This window comes from Bos taurus, chromosome 19 (assembly GCF_002263795.3).
Source record: "Bos taurus isolate L1 Dominette 01449 registration number 42190680 breed Hereford chromosome 19, ARS-UCD2.0, whole genome shotgun sequence".
Lineage (NCBI taxonomy): Eukaryota > Metazoa > Chordata > Mammalia > Artiodactyla > Bovidae > Bos > Bos taurus.
Genome location: NC_037346.1, coordinates 50150245 through 50170636, shown reverse-complemented (window position 1 = coordinate 50170636; position 20392 = coordinate 50150245). Strand labels below are relative to the sequence as shown.

General features: G+C 54.8%; 1 protein-coding gene and 2 long non-coding RNA genes across 3 annotated transcripts in view; 1 reads left to right on the top strand and 2 right to left on the bottom strand.

Annotated features, from left to right (window-relative positions):
* Positions 1-323: 323 nt before the first annotated feature.
* On the bottom strand, positions 324-1676 carry LOC132343107 (uncharacterized). Its single transcript, XR_009491788.1, has 2 exons — positions 977-1676; positions 324-634 (listed from the first exon to the last, which is right to left on the bottom strand). It is a non-coding gene; the product is annotated as an uncharacterized lncRNA (long non-coding RNA).
* A 148-nt stretch (positions 1677-1824) lies between these two features.
* On the top strand, positions 1825-5315 carry LOC132343106 (uncharacterized). The gene is made up of 3 exons (XR_009491786.1): positions 1825-1912; positions 4268-4686; positions 5180-5315. It is a non-coding gene; the product is annotated as an uncharacterized lncRNA (long non-coding RNA).
* Positions 5316-8334: 3019 nt separating this feature from the next.
* The window catches only part of OGFOD3 (2-oxoglutarate and iron dependent oxygenase domain containing 3), a 16483-nt gene continuing 4425 nt past the window's right edge, over positions 8335-20392 (bottom strand). The window contains exons 3-9 of the mRNA XM_002696108.6: positions 18873-18948; positions 17685-17727; positions 16094-16158; positions 15106-15162; positions 14686-14839; positions 12486-12609; positions 8335-10418 (exon numbers count right to left, since the gene is read on the bottom strand). Of these exons, the coding sequence (XP_002696154.1) occupies positions 10282-10418; positions 12486-12609; positions 14686-14839; positions 15106-15162; positions 16094-16158; positions 17685-17727; positions 18873-18948 (656 nt within the window). The 3' untranslated portion in view covers positions 8335-10281. The remainder of the gene's footprint in view (positions 10419-12485; positions 12610-14685; positions 14840-15105; positions 15163-16093; positions 16159-17684; positions 17728-18872; positions 18949-20392) is intronic.

Genomic DNA, 20392 nt, shown 5'->3' with positions numbered 1-20392 from the left:
TGGGGTGAGGGGCCAACCGGGGTGAGCTTGTGTGTGGCTAGAATAGGGCTCTAGAATAGCAGGTCAGGGCTCCTGTTCAAATGCTACAGCTTTATTGGGGTAGTTTCACACCATAAAACTCACCCACTGAAAATACAAGTAATGATTTTCAGTGAAAGGACAGTCATGTAACCAACATCACAGTTCAGTCTCGGGGCATCTGTTAGGCCGGGTGTGCGTGCTCAGTCGCGTCTGACTGTGACCCCATTGGACTGTACAGCCCGCCAGTCTCCTCTGTCCTGTCAGGCAGGGAGCTCCAAAGAAATCAACCAATAGCACAGACGTATAAATATTAAAAGGTTCTTTGAAGGAATTGGCATAGTGATTAAGGGACTGGCATGTCTGGGATCCATTGGCGGGTGGGGCAGCAGGCTGGCGGGCTGGAAACTCAGGGAGAAGACGCTGCAGCCTTGGGGCAGAATTCCTTCTTTCCCAGAAACCTCCGTTTTTGCTGGAAGAACTTTAAGCGCCTGGAGAAGCCCCACCCACCATGTTCCGGGAACAGACGCCCTTCTGTAGTGTGGGCAGAGCTGAATGTGCCCCCGTGGATGAACACGTGTTGGTTGTGGGCATTTGAGGTGCTTCCACCTTTTCCCTAAATGAACAGGGCCACCGTGACCACCCGTGTGGCCATGCAGCTGCCACCCCTCCAGCCGCCCTGCATGAGGGCTCCTGGTCTCCTGGCTTCTCCATCCTGCCCACCCTGCCCTCGCTCTGGGCAGGCACCGTTTTATGACAAAAGAGCAGCTGTTCTGGGTAAACTCGGATTCGAAACAGGTGGCTCTGTGATGGCGACCGTCTCTCAGAGTCACGCGTCTGCAGGGCTGGGGCCCTAGGCCTTGCTCAATGGGTGGTGGCAGGCTGGTGGGGGCAGGGGCACCCCCTTCCCATCCGCATCACCTTGGCTTCCAACAGGAGTGAGTCCAGGCTTCCTTACCTCCAGCTCTGTCCCAGGAACCTGGGGCGTTCCCACCTGGTAATGTGTACCGAGGGAGGGGCAGCCGGCAGGGCCCCTCAGAAGGAGACATCGTCATGGCCACCTTCACTGTGGATTGTCCTGGTTCTACGGGTCATCTGAACCCTTATGACCAGTTTCCCATGTCCCCAGAAAGGCACTGGATAGGTCACCACCCTATCCCCACAACCTGGGGAAGGCCCTGACCAGGTCTCCTGTCCCCTGTCCCCAGAAAGACACTGACCAGGCACATCCACAGGCCTCACATCCTGCTGGGAGGCTGGGGCTTCTCCAAGTGCTGAGTATTTTCCAATAGTTCAGAGGCAGGGAGGAGGGCTTCGAACCCAGGGTTTGCTCTGCAAATTGCCTTGTGTTATCTGGGGCTTAAGACCACAGGGCTTTGCTGGAGATCTGGTGGTGTGGACACCATGGGAGGCAGTGTGGATGCCATGGGAGCAGGTCATAGGGAACAGAGCCAGCGAAGCCCCAAAGGGATGTTCACCCCTGGGCGCTGGGGCACTCTGACGTTAACCCCCACACACCCCAACCACCGTTGGGGCCTGTGGTGAGGGGCCTTGTCCTGCAGGGCCCTCCCTGGGGTGGGCTGCTCCCTGCCTGCCTCCTGTCCCTTCCCTGCCTGCCCCAGAATCTCAGGCCCCCACAGGGGCCACTGGGCCTGGGCCTCCGCTCAGGCATCCTTCCCCCGTTGTCAGGGTCCCCAGTGACCCAACAGTCTTCACTGGACGTCCTGCATGACAGCCTCTGCTCTTCCTGAACAGGGGACCACCAGGCTGTGCACGGAGCTGCTTTCCACGCAACCGGGGACAGAGGGAGCAGGACACGGGCCACCACTCCAGAAAACGGGGACAGTGTCCCTCTCCACTCTACAAGCGTCAGACCCAGAGCTCCGGAAACCAGGTGGAGGTCTCACCTGGGGCCACCGCCCTGCTGGGCAGAGGGGCCAGTAGTGGGTGTGGAAAAGGGAGGTGGGAGGGAGGGAGGAGCGAAGGGGATGGATGGAGGAAGAGAGGAGGAGGAGGGGATGGGGGAGAGAGGAGTGGGAGGGGGTGGAAGTGAGTAGGGAGGATGGGAGGTGCAGCGAGTGCTCCTCTCCCACAGCACAGTATGTCAGGAGCTAAGAGGACCTGCTGTCTGAGTCCAGCCCAGGCCTCCAGGGCAGTGGTGGTTAGCGGTGGGGATGAGCAGGCTGTCGACTGTCTGATGGATGAGCATTCAGGCTGAAGGTCACTCAGGGTGATGGATGAGGTCTCGGCATTTAAATGCCAGACACCCAACCTCCAGACTTGCAGATGAGGAGGCAAAACACCAAGGCCAGGCTCAGCCCACAGTGCTCCTGACAGCTTACAAAGCACCATTACACTGACTTGGGTCCCTGACCACTGCCCAGGACCACCCCCAGCCCCCACCCTGCATCGGGGGAATGAATTTCTTTTCAGAGAAGATTGCTGGGATCCCTCTGTGAGACACTAACTGTGCTCCAATGGAATGTTTTGTGAATATGGATTTTGTTCCAGCGGGGCTCCCATGAATCTGGGTTAATAGGGTACGGGCTGGATGGGGAGGTCTTTGCTGGGGTTGGTGCGTGAAGCTCCTCTAGAAGACCTTGGGCACAGAGCCATGGGGACTGGGTGCCCAACTGCATCAGGGCCAGGCCTATGGGCATGTCTCCCCATCCCATCCTCACCCCCTGCACCCTCTTCCCTGAGTTTTCCCACCCCACTCCCCGCAGTTCCTATAGCGAAAACAAGGAGCGGGGACAGTGATCAGGCAGGCTGTGGGGCCTGTGACTAGGACAGTGGTGGCTGGCACCCACTGGGGAATGAATGAATGTATGAATGGACAAACTGTGTCCCTCTGCTAGGGACCTGCTGCCCTTCCATATTCTGTCCTCTGTCTTCCTGGAGATGGTGGAGGGGGGAAGGAACCAGGGCCGGATGAGTGCACAGCCGAGTTCACAGCCAAGCTCGCAGGAGGCAGGGGCATCCAGGAGCCTAGTGGTGGAGGCTCGGGTGATGGATTTACCAGGTGCAGGCACATTCCTGCCCCACAGGCCGGACAGTTTCCAAGAGGCTCAGCCTTGGCCAGGATTTGGTTGCTGACCCGCGGGCTTTTTCAGACCCAGGAGAGTGGCCTGTCCCAGTCCACAAACTTGTGCCCTGAGTCCCGCCCTCCAATCTCCCGTGGGTCCCCAGGGGTGGGAGGCAGAGAAAGCCCAGCTCTCGCACCAGCACACAGAGTGCCCTAGTCGCCGGCTGCAGGCCCAAGACCGCGCACTTGGTGTAAATTTCTCATCAACAAAGAAACACACACAGTCCAAAGTTTCCGCTATTCCTAATTTTTTCAGGAACTCATTTTTTGGGAATCAGGTTGCACCTACAACCAGTAGACACCGCTGTTTACCTGCCCAGGGAGCTCTCTCTGCTTTTGTAGACCATCCTTATCAAATGGAGTTCGGGGGTGGGCAGTACCAGCGACAGTGGCCCTGCCTGGTAGGGTGGCCCAGCCAATTTGTAGAGACCTGAACTCTGACCTGATTCCATGCCTGAACACGCCCACCTGAAGGGCCAGGCTTGGGGGGCAGAATGCTGGGGCTCCTTTCCATCCTGGAGAAAGCCCTCGGCTCACAGGCACCTCCACTTACATACCCACCAGGCAAGACAGGAGGGACCTCAGTTAGCAGAAGGGGAGAGCTCCCACCCCAGGCAGGAGGTAGGGATGGCCAGAGTCTAGCCTGGGCCCTATACACCCACAGACCACCAAACTGGGAATCTGAGAGCCCCAGGGCCACCTGCAGGAGCAGGTTTTTCCATTGGCATTCCAGACAGATGACGCTCTAAGCAGGAAGACCGAGAGGCTGCCAACAGCCAGCAGCCAAGAGCACCAGACTCCTGCCTTTCCCAGGCTGGCCGAGGGCCCAGGCCCATGCAGGGGGTGGGGTGGGGGGTTCTCCTGGGGCCAAGCTAGGAGAGCCCCATCCCCTGAGCTGCCCAGGGCGGGCCCCCAGGCGGGATGGCTCTGTCCTGCCACCTTTCCCCTCCTGGAGCTGTGGAGACGGAGGCCTGGTGGGCCTGAGTGCTGAGCGGGATCAGAGCCAGGAGGCAGCTGGGTGTTCTGCGGCCCAGGAACTCCAGTCCACCCCTCTGCCCTTCCTCCATGTGCAAATTCCTTGGCCCCCCAGGAGGGCCCCTCAAGCAAGCTCACCATTGGGTCATCTTTTGTTTTTACAAAATTCTCTTTATTCCCACTTCACAGCTGAGGAACCAGGCCACGCGGGACCCACAAGGAGCCAGGAGCACCCATTCTCAGCTCAGTGGGTCTATTCCCCTTTGCCCTTCATGGCCTGAGGCACCCCGCAGTGTGATTGAAAGCCCAGAGCCTGATCTCAACCCAAAACTGTGTGTCAGTGTGAAATGCCGAGGCTGCCTGGGCATCAGAGTTGGCTGCCCCGTGCCAAGATTCTTCTCCAGGGCTGTGACGAGTTGAGGCCAGGCCTGGGGCCTGGTGGGGGATGGGGAACCTCCATTTCTGCCCTTGGTCTCCCAATGTTCCCCACTCCTCCCCTCATCCTGCGTCCTCCCCAAGCGTCGGCAGAGCTAGGATGGACCGTGTGTACCCCACAATACACCAGGCTGGCCAGCGGGCAGCTGAAGCCCGGGAGACGCGGCCAGGAGGTAGTCCTGGTGCATGAATGACTACAGGGATGGGGGAGGTGCTAAAGGAGTAACGTGAGCCTGCATCCCCACCTGTGACAGATATGGGAGGGCCGCCTGAGCTGACAGTGAAGTTGGGGTGCCAGCTGGGGTCTCCTGGGCAGGTCCTGAACCCAGCTGAGGGGTCCAAATCCCCCTATGAGGGGTCTGTGCCTGAAGCCTGGCCCCAGGAGGCAAGACCCACACACCATGGATGCAAGGCCTCAGCGAGGGTTCCGAGGAGCTGGTGGGCATGGAGGGCGGGGGTCCCCAGGAAACAGCGACCCCACCCCGACCCTGCACTGTCCTCATAGAGACACAGGCACAGGAGAACATGCGATAGGGCCCGCATGGGGTCTCGTTGATAAGACGGCTCATTATGTCAGCCTCACAAAGAATAAATCACAGTGATCCGTGAGACTGACCAAATTGCCCAAACGGCATCCTGTTATCTCACTGGCACCTATCTTCTCAGAGCTGCAAGACCACCAGATTCCAGACATCTGGCTATGTGACCATCCCTTCAGAGAATTTTTCACTGGTGGGGTATAAGAAGGACTCCGTCAGAAAGAGAGAACACTGGTTCTCCTTAAGAGCCAGTCACCCTCTCTCTTCCCTCTAATAAATTTCCTTTTCTTGCCTGACTATCCCGCTCACTCTCTTTTTCTCTGCGCTCACCTTACAACACCCACTGCTCGGCCCCTACTCCCTGCCACATCCCCTCCACCCCACAAACCTTGCTAGTGCCTCAGAGTCCCTACAGGGCAGGGGGAGGGGCAGGTTTGGCTATGTGGGGTGGGCAGGGAGGGCGTTGGGGGCTGGCGACTCTGGGAGCAGGCAGCAGGTATAAGCACACGGCCCGCTTTCTCCTGGGAAGGAGGTCTTGGTCCAGGACCCACCCTGGGTGTGCAGAGACCCTGGACAGCGTCCACCCACCACCCCTTCCTCTCCCTTCCCCTCCTCCTCCTCCCTGTTCACCAGAATTTTTCAGGAATGAGGTCCTTCCTGAGTGTTCCCCAGCTGTCTGTTCTTTATCAAGGGGAATGAGAGGAGATGAGTGAGTTCCCCCCATGTCTAGGAAACCCAGGGACAGTTGGCAGGGGCAAGGGGCTCAAGCTGGGCACCTGGCCAGGTGTGTGGCCACAGCAAGATTCTAAGCCCCCGCCTTCTGGGTCCACTGGGATAGAGGTTAGTAGCCATGACCCCCAAGCTGCAGGTGGGACTGGTGTCCCTGATGGCCTCAGGAAGGGGGGCCTGCACCCCCAGGTCCACTGGGATCTGCTTGGCCTCAAAGGTGCTGAGATGGAAGGAACATCAAGATGGGCCCACAGATCTGCAGGAGATAGAGCACAGCCATCCACCCTGGTCCAGACCCTTCCCACTACTCTGCAGGGCACGGTGTGCTGGCCAGGAGGTGGGGGTTCAGGCCCCCAGGGGTGAACAGTTACAGAGGGGTAACTGAGGGGTGGGAGGCGCTGGGATGGCAGAAGCCTGGAGGGTCTCCTCCGGGGAGGAATGGGGGCACTACACTTCTCCTGAAACTCAAGATCAAGATAAGAAACTGGTATTTACATGTCAGTGCGTCCAAGGAGACCCCAAGATGGGTTGGATGTGGACTGAGGATGTCTCCCTCTTCCCCGGGGCCACCAGGAGTCTCCAGTCTGAAGTTTGACTGATGTCTGGTTCACTGGTATTCTGCCCTGCTTGGCCTCAATCTGCTATTCCATCTCATCTGCTTTCAGTTCAGTTCAGTTCAGTCGCTCAGTCATGCCCGACTCTTTGTGACCCCATGAATTGCAGCACACCAGGCCTCCCTGTCCATCACCAACTCCCGGAGTTCACTCAGACTCACGTCCATTGAGTCAGTGATGCCATCCAGCCATCTCATCCTCTGTCGTCCGCTTCTCCTCCTGCCCTCAGCATCAGAGTCTTTTCCAATAAGTCAACTCTTCACATGAGGTGGCCAAAGTACTGGAGTTTCAGCTTTAGCATCATTCCTTCCAAAGTATTGCTTTGTAATCTGTCAATGTGTCTCAGATTGTACACATGCTAGGGGATAAAATCTTGCTGCCCCCACCTGCTGCCCATCCCACTCCACCACAGCCCCTCCTTCCTAGGCTGAGCACTGCCAGGGCCCAGAGTTTGGTGTGACTGGCTTGGTTTCTGGAAGAGGCTGCGTCACTGGGGACTCACATCACTAGAGTCTTAGGTCCTTGGTTGCCTAGTCTCAGGGGTGAGCAGAAGTGTCCCCACACTCCTACTCTCTGTGAAAACCTCTAGAAGGTGTGGGAGGCCCTGAGATGCTGTGACTTCAGAAGGCAAATAAGCCAGTACCCAGTGGGCAGGGCAGAGATGCCACCAATTAGGGGGCCGGCAATGGGGACCACTTCCCTAGACAGCATGAGAAAACCCTTGGCACAAGCCCATAAGGCCCACCCAAGGCCCCACAGTGCAAGCCCACAAGGTGCCCGGGAGTTGGTGCTGCCTGGGGGATGAGGGCTGGGGGGGACGGGGGTGGCTTGGTCCCAGTCTCATGTGAAGACCATGCTGGAGGGGAGAACAGGGAAGAGAAGTGGCTCCAGGATTAGAAGATCCAGACTGAGAACCAGCATGGATCCCAAGACCCTTCAAGGCGCTTCCAGTTGTAACTCGAAGGGGAACAAACAGACTGGTGTTTTGCTCTGGATCAGCCCTGAGATGGGGTGGACAGCTGTGGAGATTTCCGTAAATCCCTTATCCCTCCAGTAACAGCCCTGTGGCCCCTGCAACAACCCCCTGAAGCCACAGCCCCCTGCTCTGCGGCGCCTGCCCATGGGCCTCACACAAATCATGGGGATGGCACAGCCACGTCCTTCCTGCCTGCTAGTGCTGACGCCTGGTCCTGCCATCTGTTGCTGCCGAGCACCTTCCAAGCTTCCCCAAACCCCGAGACCCTCCTCCTCCCAGGCTGCCCTGAGGCCCAGGCACCACTGCATTGGGTGAGGCATAAGCTGCACCTGCCCACCCGGTAAGAAGGCAGAGGCCTGGCACAGCGGAGATGCCAGGCTGTGAGAGGCAAAGCCAGCCTCAAGGTGGACACAAGCGACCCCACCGTCCCTGCTCTGGCCAAGCCCAACTCTCGCACAATTGGTGGGGCCACACCTGCCCTGGAAGCCCTCCCTGGCACACTGCGGCCGCTTCTGCAATCTCTTGCCCTTTTCTCCTGTGCAGGGCAGGAAAGGTAACTTGCAGCTGAGGGAGGAAGGCCAGCTCAGGTCCCATCCCACTGGGTCAGCTCCAGACCTGACGTTTCGGCTTCAACTCTCATGGAGGCTCAGCCGTGTTCAGGCCTGGCCCTGGTGGCTGGCTCGCCAGCAGAGCCGGAGTGGCAAGCCCCTCTTTCCAGCAGTGAGACCAATGCTCACCTTCTTTGATTCAGACGCTAAACACTTTTTAATAGGAAATAAGTCACTCAGCAGAGGGTATGTCGGGACCCCCATTTCTCCCTGGAACAGACGACTCCACCCTCGGTCAGGACCTCCCTGCAGGACTGAGGAGCTCACGAGGCCCCAGGTGAGCACTGCTGGGGGCCACCCAGCACGTGCACATACATCTCCGGGGCTTACACATTTTTTCTTTAAATGAAGGACATTTTTGTTTTTGCCCAAATCTTTATTTCTTTGTCCAAGAACCTCTGTGATGAGTATGAATAGGATAAGTAGCAAAGACTGTCAATGAAAACCAGTATCTTAGTTATTTCTAAAACACTTCAACCACAACTTAACCATCAGACCCACGCCCGCCCCACCACGACCGCCCTGAGATGTAGCAAGTGGCCATGTGGGCCATGGAACACCCAGGGACGTCTGCCCATCCTCAAACTGAGGGTACAGCGTCACTCAGATAACTCAAAAGTTACAGAACAAAGAGAGGCCCATGCTGGGCTTCCCTATCAGAGTTCACAGCATCCCATTCCGAGGCCAAAGCAACCAACCTCTGAAAAGCCAAACTGGGAGAAGCCAGAGGACAACCCGGACGGGAGGAGACAGCTTTTCCTGCACAGACTGAGGCTGCTGGTCCAACCTAGAGACAGTGTGTCCAAGCACTGCGACCCTAAGGTCACCCCGGTCTTCCACCCAGAGCCTGCCTTCATCCTTCCCAGATCTGCCTGAAGTCCTTTAGAAATAGGAACCACGATCCAGGCTCCTGTGGGGATGGAGGGCCCACCTCCCCACAACCTGTCGTCCCGATCTAGAGGGGAGCACACCCCACGTCATCGTCTGCACGTGGAAGCTAGGCCCACAGTGCTGAGACATGCATATCATCACCCACCAGCAGGAGGGACTCCCGGCAGACCGAGGTGCAGACCCAAGGGTCCCAGCTTCCAGACCCTCACTAAAGCCTTACGGGCCTCACAAGGGCTCATCCCAGGGTCCAGAACCTCTGCCCCTCCCTGGAGCCCAGTGGCTGCAGAGCTTGGGGAACCCGTGGGGTTGTGGTGGCCAAGGGTGCAGCTTTCTGTAACACAGGGGGCAAGTGTTCACACTGGGTGGGCGGAGGAGAAGGTGCTGCGGTTCCTCCCGGGTCAGGGTGGCCAGGAGAGTCCTGCCCCCACAGCCATTTCTGGGGCTCTCTCAAGGCAGGTGGAGCAGGATGACTAACTCTTCTCCCAGCAGGTACCCAAACCCAAGGCCAGATGCTTTGTAGGGCAGCCGTGAAACTTGCCCAACCCTGGCAGAAGCCAACTGATGAACACGACCTTCCCCCTGGGCTGTGCTGCCTAGGCCTCCCCCACGGCTGGTCTATTTACCATTCCTGGCTCCCATGACCATTACTTTTACGAAAAAGGCATGGATGGTTCTGAGACGAGGAGGGGGTTGTAAAGACCTGAACTTGCACAGACAGACCCTCAGCTGGACAGGAAATCCCGGGTGAGCTGAGGATGGCCACACTGGGAGCACACTTCAGGCTTGTGTCAGGGACCCTGGCCGGTGATGGAGCAGAGCCCAGCCTGGCATGAACACAGCGTCAGGGTGACTCTCAGGGGCCGGCAGCATTGGGGTGCTCTGCACAGAGCTACCAGAATATCAGATGCTCACCTGCATCCAGAATCCAGCACTGTTAGCCCTCCCAGCCCCACTATTGCTGCCCCTGGAGCTGCCTGCTCCCAGAACCTTCTCAAGGTGTCATGATCACTGATTCTGCTTCCCCGAGCAGAGGCTGCTGGCCCCACTTGGCTTCATCTGCACTTAAGTTGGTCTCCAGTGGCCAGGGAATGACCCTCTGTCTGCTGACAAATAGGGACTCCACCCTGGGCACAGGACTCCTTCCTGAGAAAGGAGGGAGTGGCTGCCCTGCCAGCTCCCAAGCCCCACGTCAGCACAGTACAGTCAACACTGATCCTTGTGAGGGGAAGCTGGTCCCCTCTACTTACTCACAGTTGAAAAATGATCAAACGTTAGCAAATCAAAATTTGGGATGATTCATAAGGCACCTTGTTCAGTGGAAATGGTAGAAATGAGTTGAGCAGGAGGGGAGGGGTGCACGTCCAGCGTGGCTGCTTCCGGGCAGGGCTGCTGGGCGGGCCGCCTGAGGGGGCTACGTGAGCGTTGGGTCCGAGATGCCGTGGTCGGGGTTGCAGCTGAAGGCAATGGTGATGGCATAGCGGGTGCCCCAGTGGACCTTCTCCACCCGATGCAGGTTCTCAGACCCGGAGGTGAAGAAGGATACCCGACCTGGGAGAAGGGAGAACAAAGCATGACCTCGAGGTCACACGCATGGCCGGGCCTCAGAGGACCTGCGTTCAGGCCGACTCAGGGACACAAGGAACCTGCGGGCTGGAGAAACCACTGATGCAGGAAGTCAGGGCTTGGAGTCAAACCTGCAGGATGAAGGATGCCCCAGTCTGGCCACAGCCTCTCTGTGGGTCAGCCTAGAATTGCAGTGAGGCCCTGCCACCCACCTCAGGGGCCCCTACAAGCCATGTGACCTCCCCAGGCCCACCTGAGGATCTTATTTCTAATCACACAGGGAACAAAACCAAACCCTGGAGGGTGATGACAATGTTTTAACAGAGAATTAGGAAAAACAGGTCAAGGCAAACACCCAACACCTATAGCTCCCTCCCAGGGCAGGAGGGAGCTGCCTTCTCCTGCCAGGACAGGACACAGGAGAGGGCTTCTGAAGGTCCTGGAGTGGGCGGGTCCTCCAGCCATCTGTGCTCAGAGAACCCAGTGTCTATGTGCTCCAATATTTAACTGGCCTCACATATACCACTATAGATTTTTTTTTTTTAGGACAAATGGAGTTGACCCTAATGGAGTCATTAGGGAGGAGCCCTGGGATCCCACAGATGCCATGTTCCTACCACGTGGCCCAGCACCAAATGTTCCATGACGGGGACTTTCCTGGTGATCCAGTAATCCACCCTGCAATGCAGGGGACATGGGTTCAATCCCTGGTAAGGGAACTAAGATCCCACCTGAAACTAAGCCTGCAGGCCACAATGAAAGATCCCACACACCACTACTGAGACCACATGCAGCCAAATAAACAAACAAACTAATCAATTTTTAAAAATTTTCCATGACAACTTCATTTCCCTTCAAAGGTCACTGCCAGGAACTTGACCGCTAAATCTTTGAAAAGAGGAGAAAAGTCTACCCCAGAGTCCACTGTTTTCTGGTTGTAAACAAAAGAACTGTGCTCTGCCTGAAAATAGCAGAACAAAAGAAAACATGTAACACGCAGAAACCTCCGCACGGGGCCTGGGGACACCCGGAACTCAGACCCTCCTCTGGACCAGCCAGGCTGCCCCTGACCTGAAGGAAACACTCTTTCCCAGAGCAATCTGGAGTCACACCACTTCCTGAGGCCCAAGTTGTTAAAGGACATTTTGTCCTTGGTTTCTCCAGTTTCAATCACACCTGAGACATCAGACAAGCAGCCAGGCCAGTCTGCACAGTGGGCTCAATGGCCTCCTTGCCCATCCATGCCATCCGTGCACTCCCACCCCTGCACACACGGTTATCAAATATCGCTGACTTGCAGCAAGAGTAGGGGGTCTCTAGGGGCCCCCAGTGTTTCTGCACACTTTGCAAACAGAGGCACCAAAGAACAGAGAAGAAAAGACTGAGGAAAAGTCAATCTCCTCATGGCCTGTGGGACATCAGGAAACCATCCATCCCTCAGGTTGGACCTTTGGAGGGAAGAGAAGCTCATATCGGTACAGAAAAAGGTGATTTGAAGAAATAATGACCACTTTCCCTACTGTGATGAAAACTTTGACTTTTAACCCAATAAGCTTGTCAGGATAAATACTTCCAGTGGGATAAATACAAATTCACACTGAGGCACATCATAGTCAAACTGCTGAAACCAGAGACTAGAGAGCAGCTTGCAGGTGGAGAGCAAAGAGGCAGCTACTACAGGGAGGTGACAGTGGTGATGGCAACAAGGGAGCCAGAGGAAAAGGAAAATGGTTTTTTAAAAAAGAAAAAACCCACCAATCCAGAATTTCACCTCCAGTGAAAATATCCTTTAGAAAAAAGCTGAAATAAGAATATTTTCAGAAAATCGTCACCAGACCAGCACACCATGAAATGCTGAGGCAGAAGAGGAATGTACCTGTAGGAACCTGGATGCGCAGGAGGGAATGGAGGGGGCTGGAAAGTGAATAGATGGGAACACTGAAAACCCTTGGCATATTTCCCTGTTAATTTTCATAGGAGATAATCAATTGTAAACTCAGCATCCCAGGAAAGGCACAGTCAAGCACCCCAGATTCCACCTGTGAGTCCTACCTGCTCTTGGCTCCACTGTCTTGTTGGCCCCCTCCTCCATGAACACAAACCGCCCCCCACCGAAGTCGTCCAGGTAGTCGGAAAGGTACAGTAGTGATGTGTAGTCAAAGGAACCATAGGTCACCTGTGGGCAAAGCACGAGGGTACGTCACCACCTGCTTGCGGGAGGGCTTGGTTCTCAGGGAAGGACAGAACCCAGGCCTCACACTGCCCTCCCAATGGCAGAAAACCCTCTGCTGAGCACCAGCCTGCGTAGGTGACCAAGGCCCTGTCACCTTCTGGTGAATTCAGTACCGCACTGTCTGTGGAGCTGGACTTTCTACACAGACCTGGGCTCCCTCCACATTCCCCACCAAGACCCCATTTTGGGGCTCCTTATCTGGTATCAGGGCACCAAACAAATATCAGAGTGGCTTAAACCTGAGAACAGCTCAGGGCAGTGCCCTTGAGTTGCTTCAGCAGTGAACCTCACATCCACTGAGCTGCACAGAACCTAAAAGAGACCGGGATGGGGGGTGTCCAGTAGCCTCACCCTCTCCTACCCACCCAGCTCAGATACTGCAAAGGAACCACCCCAAACTCATGTGAGCACAGTGGCCTGGGAAGGAGGAAGGTTCTGGCAGATCGTGGGGATGGCAGAGGCTGGTGGGGCCTGAGCTGTTCTGAGTCGGAGGCTGGAGAGCTTCACAGCCAGGAGCAGATGCTTCACTCCTGGAGTCCCCTCATGGGAGAACACCTTTTTGCCACATCCATACATGAGCGACCCCTTGGCTATGACAACCACCCAGGTCCTGTACACCCTGTCACAAGACCTCCTAGCTCTAACATGTCTGAGGCCACCCTGCTCATCACTACTGACTTGCTTTCTCTGCCTGAAGAATATCTCCCTTATCTTTCTTCCTTCAAAGTGGATCAAGGAACCAGGCTACCTTCAGTGTTGTCTCTTCTAAACCCACCCTTCACACTATGCAGAGGGTTGCTCTTTCTTCACGCAGGGAAATTCTCCCAGACTCCATCCCAAACTCCCTTCCCCATTTGCTGCATGAACCTATCTGTCCTCAGCACATGATGTCTTTGCCCTGAACCCCATAGAACCTTGTTTTCCCCTCTGCAATGTCTATGATGATCTTACACTGAAGGTCTCAGCCCTGGTTCCCTAATGAAATAATGCATCTACAGAATGATTATTCAATGAGGCAATGGCTGCTAAACCTGTGAGGTGAGAGTGAACAGGAAGCTTGATCATAAATGGATGAGTCTGAACCCAGTGATCAATCGTAAGCCCATGGGAGCACCCGGGGTGATGCCCAAACTTCCAACCTGAGTCCCCTCGAACCCCCTGAGCTACACTGGCTCAGATGAGCCACTGGCCACATGCAGCTGCTTCACTTTAGCTTAATTAAATACTGGGTTCCTCAGTCTCACTAACCACAGGGAAGTGCTCCTTCCTCCGTCAAGCTCAGACAGTTGAGATTAAATAAACACACCAATGTCTGACCGAATCTCAGGCAGAAGCCCAATCTGCGAGCTTCTGCCCAAACCCTCGGCTTATTTTTCACTTTATTTCCTTTGTTCCGGCATCAAGCAATGCAGAGATTATCTGGGTCACCTGAGCACACTCGCAGCTGGGGTGACCGCCAACAGCCCTCAGACGTTTCTGTGGCCAACTCTCCCCTGGCGCCATGCTGGGCGTGCTGGCCGAGCAGGTCAGGGTGGGGCTGAGGGGCAGGCGGGAGAGGGCTTCAGTTGTGGCTGATGAAGACATTGATAGATTAGGTGTCACCGTGTCTAGGGAACAACAGGAGGTCAAAGAAGAGGAATCCACAGAATCCAAGAGAGTCTGGTCAAGAGGTCTCTCCCCACAAAAAAAGGGGGGAAAGGGGGCCTCCTGGGCAGGGGTGGGGGACGCATATCCAAGGGGAGACCACCCAACAGAAAGGCTGAATCAAGGCCGGGTCAGGTGACATTTGATGAAGCTCACGGATCAGGCAGAGACAGCTCTGCATCTGGGAACAAGTAGCAAAGGATGGTCCCCACCAGGCCCTTCCTGTTCCATAACATGCGTTTCACCATCTTCTCTCACCTCACCACATGAGAAACAAGTCTTATTTCCTTGACAGCATCACCAGAGAGGAAACATCTAAAACCCCAACTATGAGAACAGACAGCACCTCAGTGGACGGGCCCCAGCTGCATTCACCTTGTCCACGTGAGCATGCCAATACTCATCGTGAGCTGTCCGGGCCTCCGTGCTGTTGATGCGGGAGAAGAAGGTGGGCTTCGTCAGGTGCAGCGAAGACGCACTGATGCCAAACGCCTGGGCGATCGCCAGCTGGACCTTCTGCCGCACGTCCCTGCCAAGAGGACACACGTGTCACTCAGAGCAGCTGGAAGAGGATTCTCCACGGGTCCATGGGACCCATATCAAACCATACCACAAAAAGACATGAACTGGAGAAGGAGGAAAGGTGAGCAGATACACACGTGGGTTCACACACATGTGACAGGGTATCATGTGCAAAACCAGAAACCTGAGTGCCATTTCTCTGCAGTACTCACCCCAGCACTCCCATGCCCCCACTACCTTCCCCACCTCTGACCCGGGCGTTCCTTCCCTCACCGGTACAATTGGAAGTCCTCTTCTGAGAAGATAGTTTGTATTTTATCCCCAAAGTATCTGTGAAAAGAATAAGGAGTATTAACAAATGAGACATTTTATTAATGTTTCCTTATTTCCTTTGGGTCTTCCCTAGTGGCTCAGATGGTAAAGAATCTGCCTGCCATGCAGGAGACTCAGGTTCAATCCCTGGGTTGGGAAGATCCCCCGGAGAAGAGAATGGCTACCCACTCCAGTATTCTTGGCCTGGAGAATTCAATGGACAGAGGAGCCTGGTTACGGTCCATGGGGTTGCAAAGAGTCAGACGTGACTGAGCGACTAACACGTTTCCTTTAAATTCAGTCTTTCCTACAGTTAACTAGCAAGTCCTTGAGAATCAGCTGGTCCTTCTTATCTTGCAGCTGCTCTTTCTACAATAACCGTGTGAGAAGAGGGTGGGGGGTGGGAGGGCAGTACCTTGCAGGTGAAACTGTTAGTTGCTCAATTATGTCCAATGCTTAGTGACCCCATGGACTGTAGCCCATCAGGCTCCTCTGTCCATGAGATTCTCCAGGCAAGAATACTGGAGTGAGTAGCCATTCCTTTCTCCTGGGGATCTTCCAGACCTAGGGATCGAACCCAGGTCTCCTGCATTGCAGGCAGATTCTTTATCATCTGAGCCACCAAGTGGGGTGACATTTATTAAGGTTGGGAGATCTCTTGCTTCTCCTGGCCCTCAGGAGGCAGCTCTTAGGAACCTGGCCTGCCACTCACCTCTCCCTCCAACCCTATCTCTTGGCCCCTTCCCGACTAGACTGTTTCCTAAAGCAAGGTGAGTGAGTACCCAGCCCCTCGGAAAAGCTTAATCTCCCAGTCCTCACTTGGCCACAGCCTGATGGCAAATGTTGAGGTTTTCCCCAAGACTTGAAGCCCTTCTGATCCATACACACAAGCCTCACTCAGGTGTCCCCGGATAAAAAACGGGCAGACCCTCTCACCCCAGGTTCTCACCTGTACAGGTTTACAAAGTGCTTCCCAACAGATAAGGCCCCTGAGTGCAGGTCCAGGATGGATGCCTGGAAAAGATGTTGGCAGAGTAGCATGAGGGCTGCCTGGCAGATGACCAAGCTCTAAAAGCCATCAACGTTAAACACAAATTCCCAAGACGTATCCTTGCACACACAGGTCAGGGTGACAATGCACACAGGCTGGGTTTCAAGACATTTGGACAAAGGTGTGTGGGGTGCTGGTTGGTTTCTAGAACAGGAGACCCTGGAGTCATGCAGGTACACTCGCTCTCAGCCTGGCTCCTTTCACTGCGTATCACCTCCCTGTGACTAGCTCACCTGGAGACGGACATGTGGGCGGCTCCTAGTTCAGGGCTGTTGCAAATAAGGCAGCTCTGACACTGGCGGACAATGTTTTTATCACGGGAGATGCTCTCATTCTCCTGGGTAAATGCCCAGGAGCAGAATTGCTGGGTCATCACTCATTAATGAACCACCAGTGTTTCTGACCCCTGCCCATCCAGCCTCCAGAAGGCCTTCTCCGTGTCTTAAAAGAGGGGAAGGGGCATGAGCACGGACCACCTCTATCCTGTTTGGGCGTCTTTTCTCACTGATGCAATGACCATCCCAGGGGGTTTGTTTGAACACAATCTGGGCTTAAAAAATGTTAACGGCCCTTAAAGATATTAAACCTGGATGATTCACTGCAACAGAACTTTTCACGTAAATGCTGAGCAGAGAGTAAAAGATGAGTCCACACACGAATAGGTTTTAATAAATATTCCCCTTGAACTGAATCAAAATAAAAGGAGAAGCTTAATTTTCAGAACTCAAAAGGAAAGAGTCTGCAGAATAAGAGTCATAGAGATAATGACTGAACTATCCAGAGGAGAGCAGATGTTCCCCTAGGACCCACACACTGGGTGAGAAGATCCCCACTGGGACCACGTGAGAACTCCAATGTAAGGTGCTCGCACAGATGGACTCTCAAGGCTACCCAGGAAGCGGATGAGTTACAGAGCTGCACTGGCCTGTCTGAGTTCCCTGTGGTTGCTGTAAATGGTAGGCTTAAAACAGCAGGGATTCATTGTCTCAAGGTCTGGAGGCCGGAAAGCTGAGATCAAGGGTCAGCAGGGTCCCATTCCTTCCGAAGGCACCAGGGGAAAATCTTTCCTTGAATCTTTGGGCTTCTGGTGGCACCAGGGGTCCCTTGGTTTGTGGCATATCACTCCACTCTGCTCCATCTTCACATGGCCTCTTCTTCAGTCTCAAACCTCCCTCTGCCTTCCTCTTACAAGGACTCTTGTCACTGGATCTAGGGCTACCTTGATAATCCAGGATGATCTCATCTTGAGACCCTTAACTTAATGACATCTGCAAAATACCCTTTTCCTAGATAAGGTCCCATCACAGTTCTGGGTGGATGCATTTTTCAGGGGCCACTGCTGGACCCCCCGCAGTCTCACTCAGTGGACAACAGTCCGTACACTGCATCTGTGAGGGCCTGAACATCCTATACCCTCATTTCCCCTTGGAGGGAGAGCAGAGCCAAAGGGGTAAGAAGAAAACTGAAGCAGGAACAACAGACAACTCACCCCTCCATCGGATCCTCCCAGGGACAACCCCTTCTCGGCTATGCTGTAGGGGAAGATCTTAAGTCAGAATTCAGTTAACAGCATCATCTATGATACTTCTAGACACACACCAATCACACAGCGAACACAATGTTAATGGGTTGCTTAATGTTTATGACAGAATCACATGTTTAGACCAAAGGACTCGACTTTCAAGTTGAGTAAATGTTAGTATTCTGTCACCACCTCACTAACATCCTATCACACGGTTTGGGGACAAGTGGGCTTACTTTCCATCTTTAGTTCAGAGACCTGGTGCTGAGCTGAATGGGTTGCTCTGGGCTGGAAAGTCTCTCTCCTGTCATCACAGGCTGGGAGGCAGACTGTAATCACCAGCTCAGGAGGCAGAGGCCATGTGGTACTCTGGGCTGGACCTCACAGGACCACCCATGTCAGTGAAGACGCAGGGGCTTCTGGTCCTCTGACAGATGCTTCATGGCCACCCGGAAACTGATTAGGGGCTGGATCCAGCCCTCACACCAGTGACCACCCCCCTACCCAACTGGCCCCTACAAGGTTATCTAGAAACAGGAGGAGAGTCTCCCTTTGGGACTCAGCTCAACACACAGACCAGACACTGCTCCACTAGGCACATGCCTGTGTCTGAACTCCATGTCGGAAAAGTCAAAGCACCAAGATCTGCTTCTAAAAGACAAGAAAGAATCCAATGCCAACTACTCGTAAGTAAGACCTCCTACCCGGTCATGAGTTATGGCGAGCTGGTGGGAGGACTGATCCCAATCAGTTTTGGAGAGGAGACTGAAATATTGTCTAGCAACTGCCTGGGGCCACTGGGTAAACCCGCTGTCTCTATACAAGTGTCCATTGGGCCCCTCAACGGCTGATGGGAGAGCATCCCCCCCACCTCCCCAATAGACCAAAACAGAGCATCCCCTCTCCACCTCCGCAGCTGTCCCTGGAGAGGGCCTGGGCCTCCAGAAGGTTCTATCAGCAACCACATCACTGAGGGCAATAGCCTTTCCTCCTGGAAATCAGAAAAGCCCATCTTACCCTTGGAAGTATGCCGGGGAATTCTTAGGGAATTCTAAATGAATCTCTTGAAATCATCCTTTTAGTAGTAATTCTCTGCTCCCCGCCCCAGCCTCACCCTCCCACTTGTTCAGGACAGAAGCTCGGAGATGCGTGTACCTGCGAATCCTTCGGGCTTCGTCCCTGGTGATGACGGCATCGCTGATGCCCCGGCCACACTTCCTCGGGGAGCAGCCTAGAAAGAGTCAAGTCAGGATGACACACAGCCCCCACTGAACCCCGACACAGAGAAGCATGCCGTTGTCAAGGACTCACATGTGGGCCCCCCTTCTCAGGGACAACAGAATTTTGTGGGTTGGGGCCTTGCCTTTCACAGGATTAGGGGGCCAGGTTTGGAAATTACAGGCCACGTGGTCAGAGTGAATTTCAGATAAGCAATGGTGACTTTCCAGTACATGCACGTCCCCTACATCAAATTTCACTGTGAAACTTCCCATACAAATTTCACTGTGTTCCTGGCAGCCCTGCCAGGCAGGCCACTCTGGAAGCACCAGGCACTCTGCCCAGAGGAGGCATCCACGACATTCTTGAACCTGACCACAGATCCAGACCTGTTGGCAAGTCCCTCCTGGATGACCAAAGCTGTGCCTGCAATTGTAGCTGCTATCCTTTTGCAGAGCTGCTTTAAGGTGCTCCCCACCCACTCCCCCCTGCCTCCTTCTGTCCTACAGCCAGGACTGAGCTGCTTAGAGGGAGAAGGGTGGGGGAGCTTGGATGGGGATGGGGCCAGGGTTGGGGTGAAAGAGGCAAAGTGGGATCAGGGTCAGGGTGGACAGGATCAGGGCCAGGGCGGACACAGCCAGGGTCAGCATGACAGGCCCAGGGATAAAGTGGCCAGGGTCAGGGTGGACAGGGCCAGGGTCAGATGGATGGGCCCAGGATGAGGCAGAGCACCAGAGATGGATGAGCTCAGCAAGTGCCTGTGTCTTGGTGCAAAGGGCAGGCTGGCTGTCTCGAGCTGGGTGGACCACAGGATATGTGGCTAATGGAACACTCTCAGGACACGCTGGGCTGGCTGACCTTTAGCTTTTATCCTCCTTCCCCTCTTCCTGCCTGGAACGTGCCTGGAGGTGTCCTGGGACCACATAAACCACACGCTGAGTGGGAGAGCTGGGGGCTCAGTGCAAAGGGCTCACAGGGAGCCAGACTGACCTGGGGTGACTTTCTCTGGGTGGATAAACTTCTACTTGGGGGTCATTAGGGAAGGGGTGCCTCAGTTCCATGGAGCTAAATATAACCCTACTGATACAAGATCTGTGTTCTATTAAAACACAAAAATGCTTTTTGTAAGGGTTACTCCCTAAAGGTCGATGATAAAGGCAAAAACGACGATAACCAAACAGCAGCTTGGGGAGTGATATCATACAAAGAAATACACTTAAAGACAAAAGAATTATGAGAGGGGAAGAGACTGATAATAGGAGCGATTCACCAGGAAGATGCAGGGGCAACAGAAGCACCAAGTGACATCAGTTCAAACACGTGAGGCAGCCACCAGGCCCACCACTGAGGTGGAGACCCGCCTCGCAGCTCCCGATAACTGAACAAGGCAAGACGTCCAAGAAGACAGTTTGCCCAGAGGAGTGTAGACTAGGAGACAGTCAGAGCTTCACAACAAC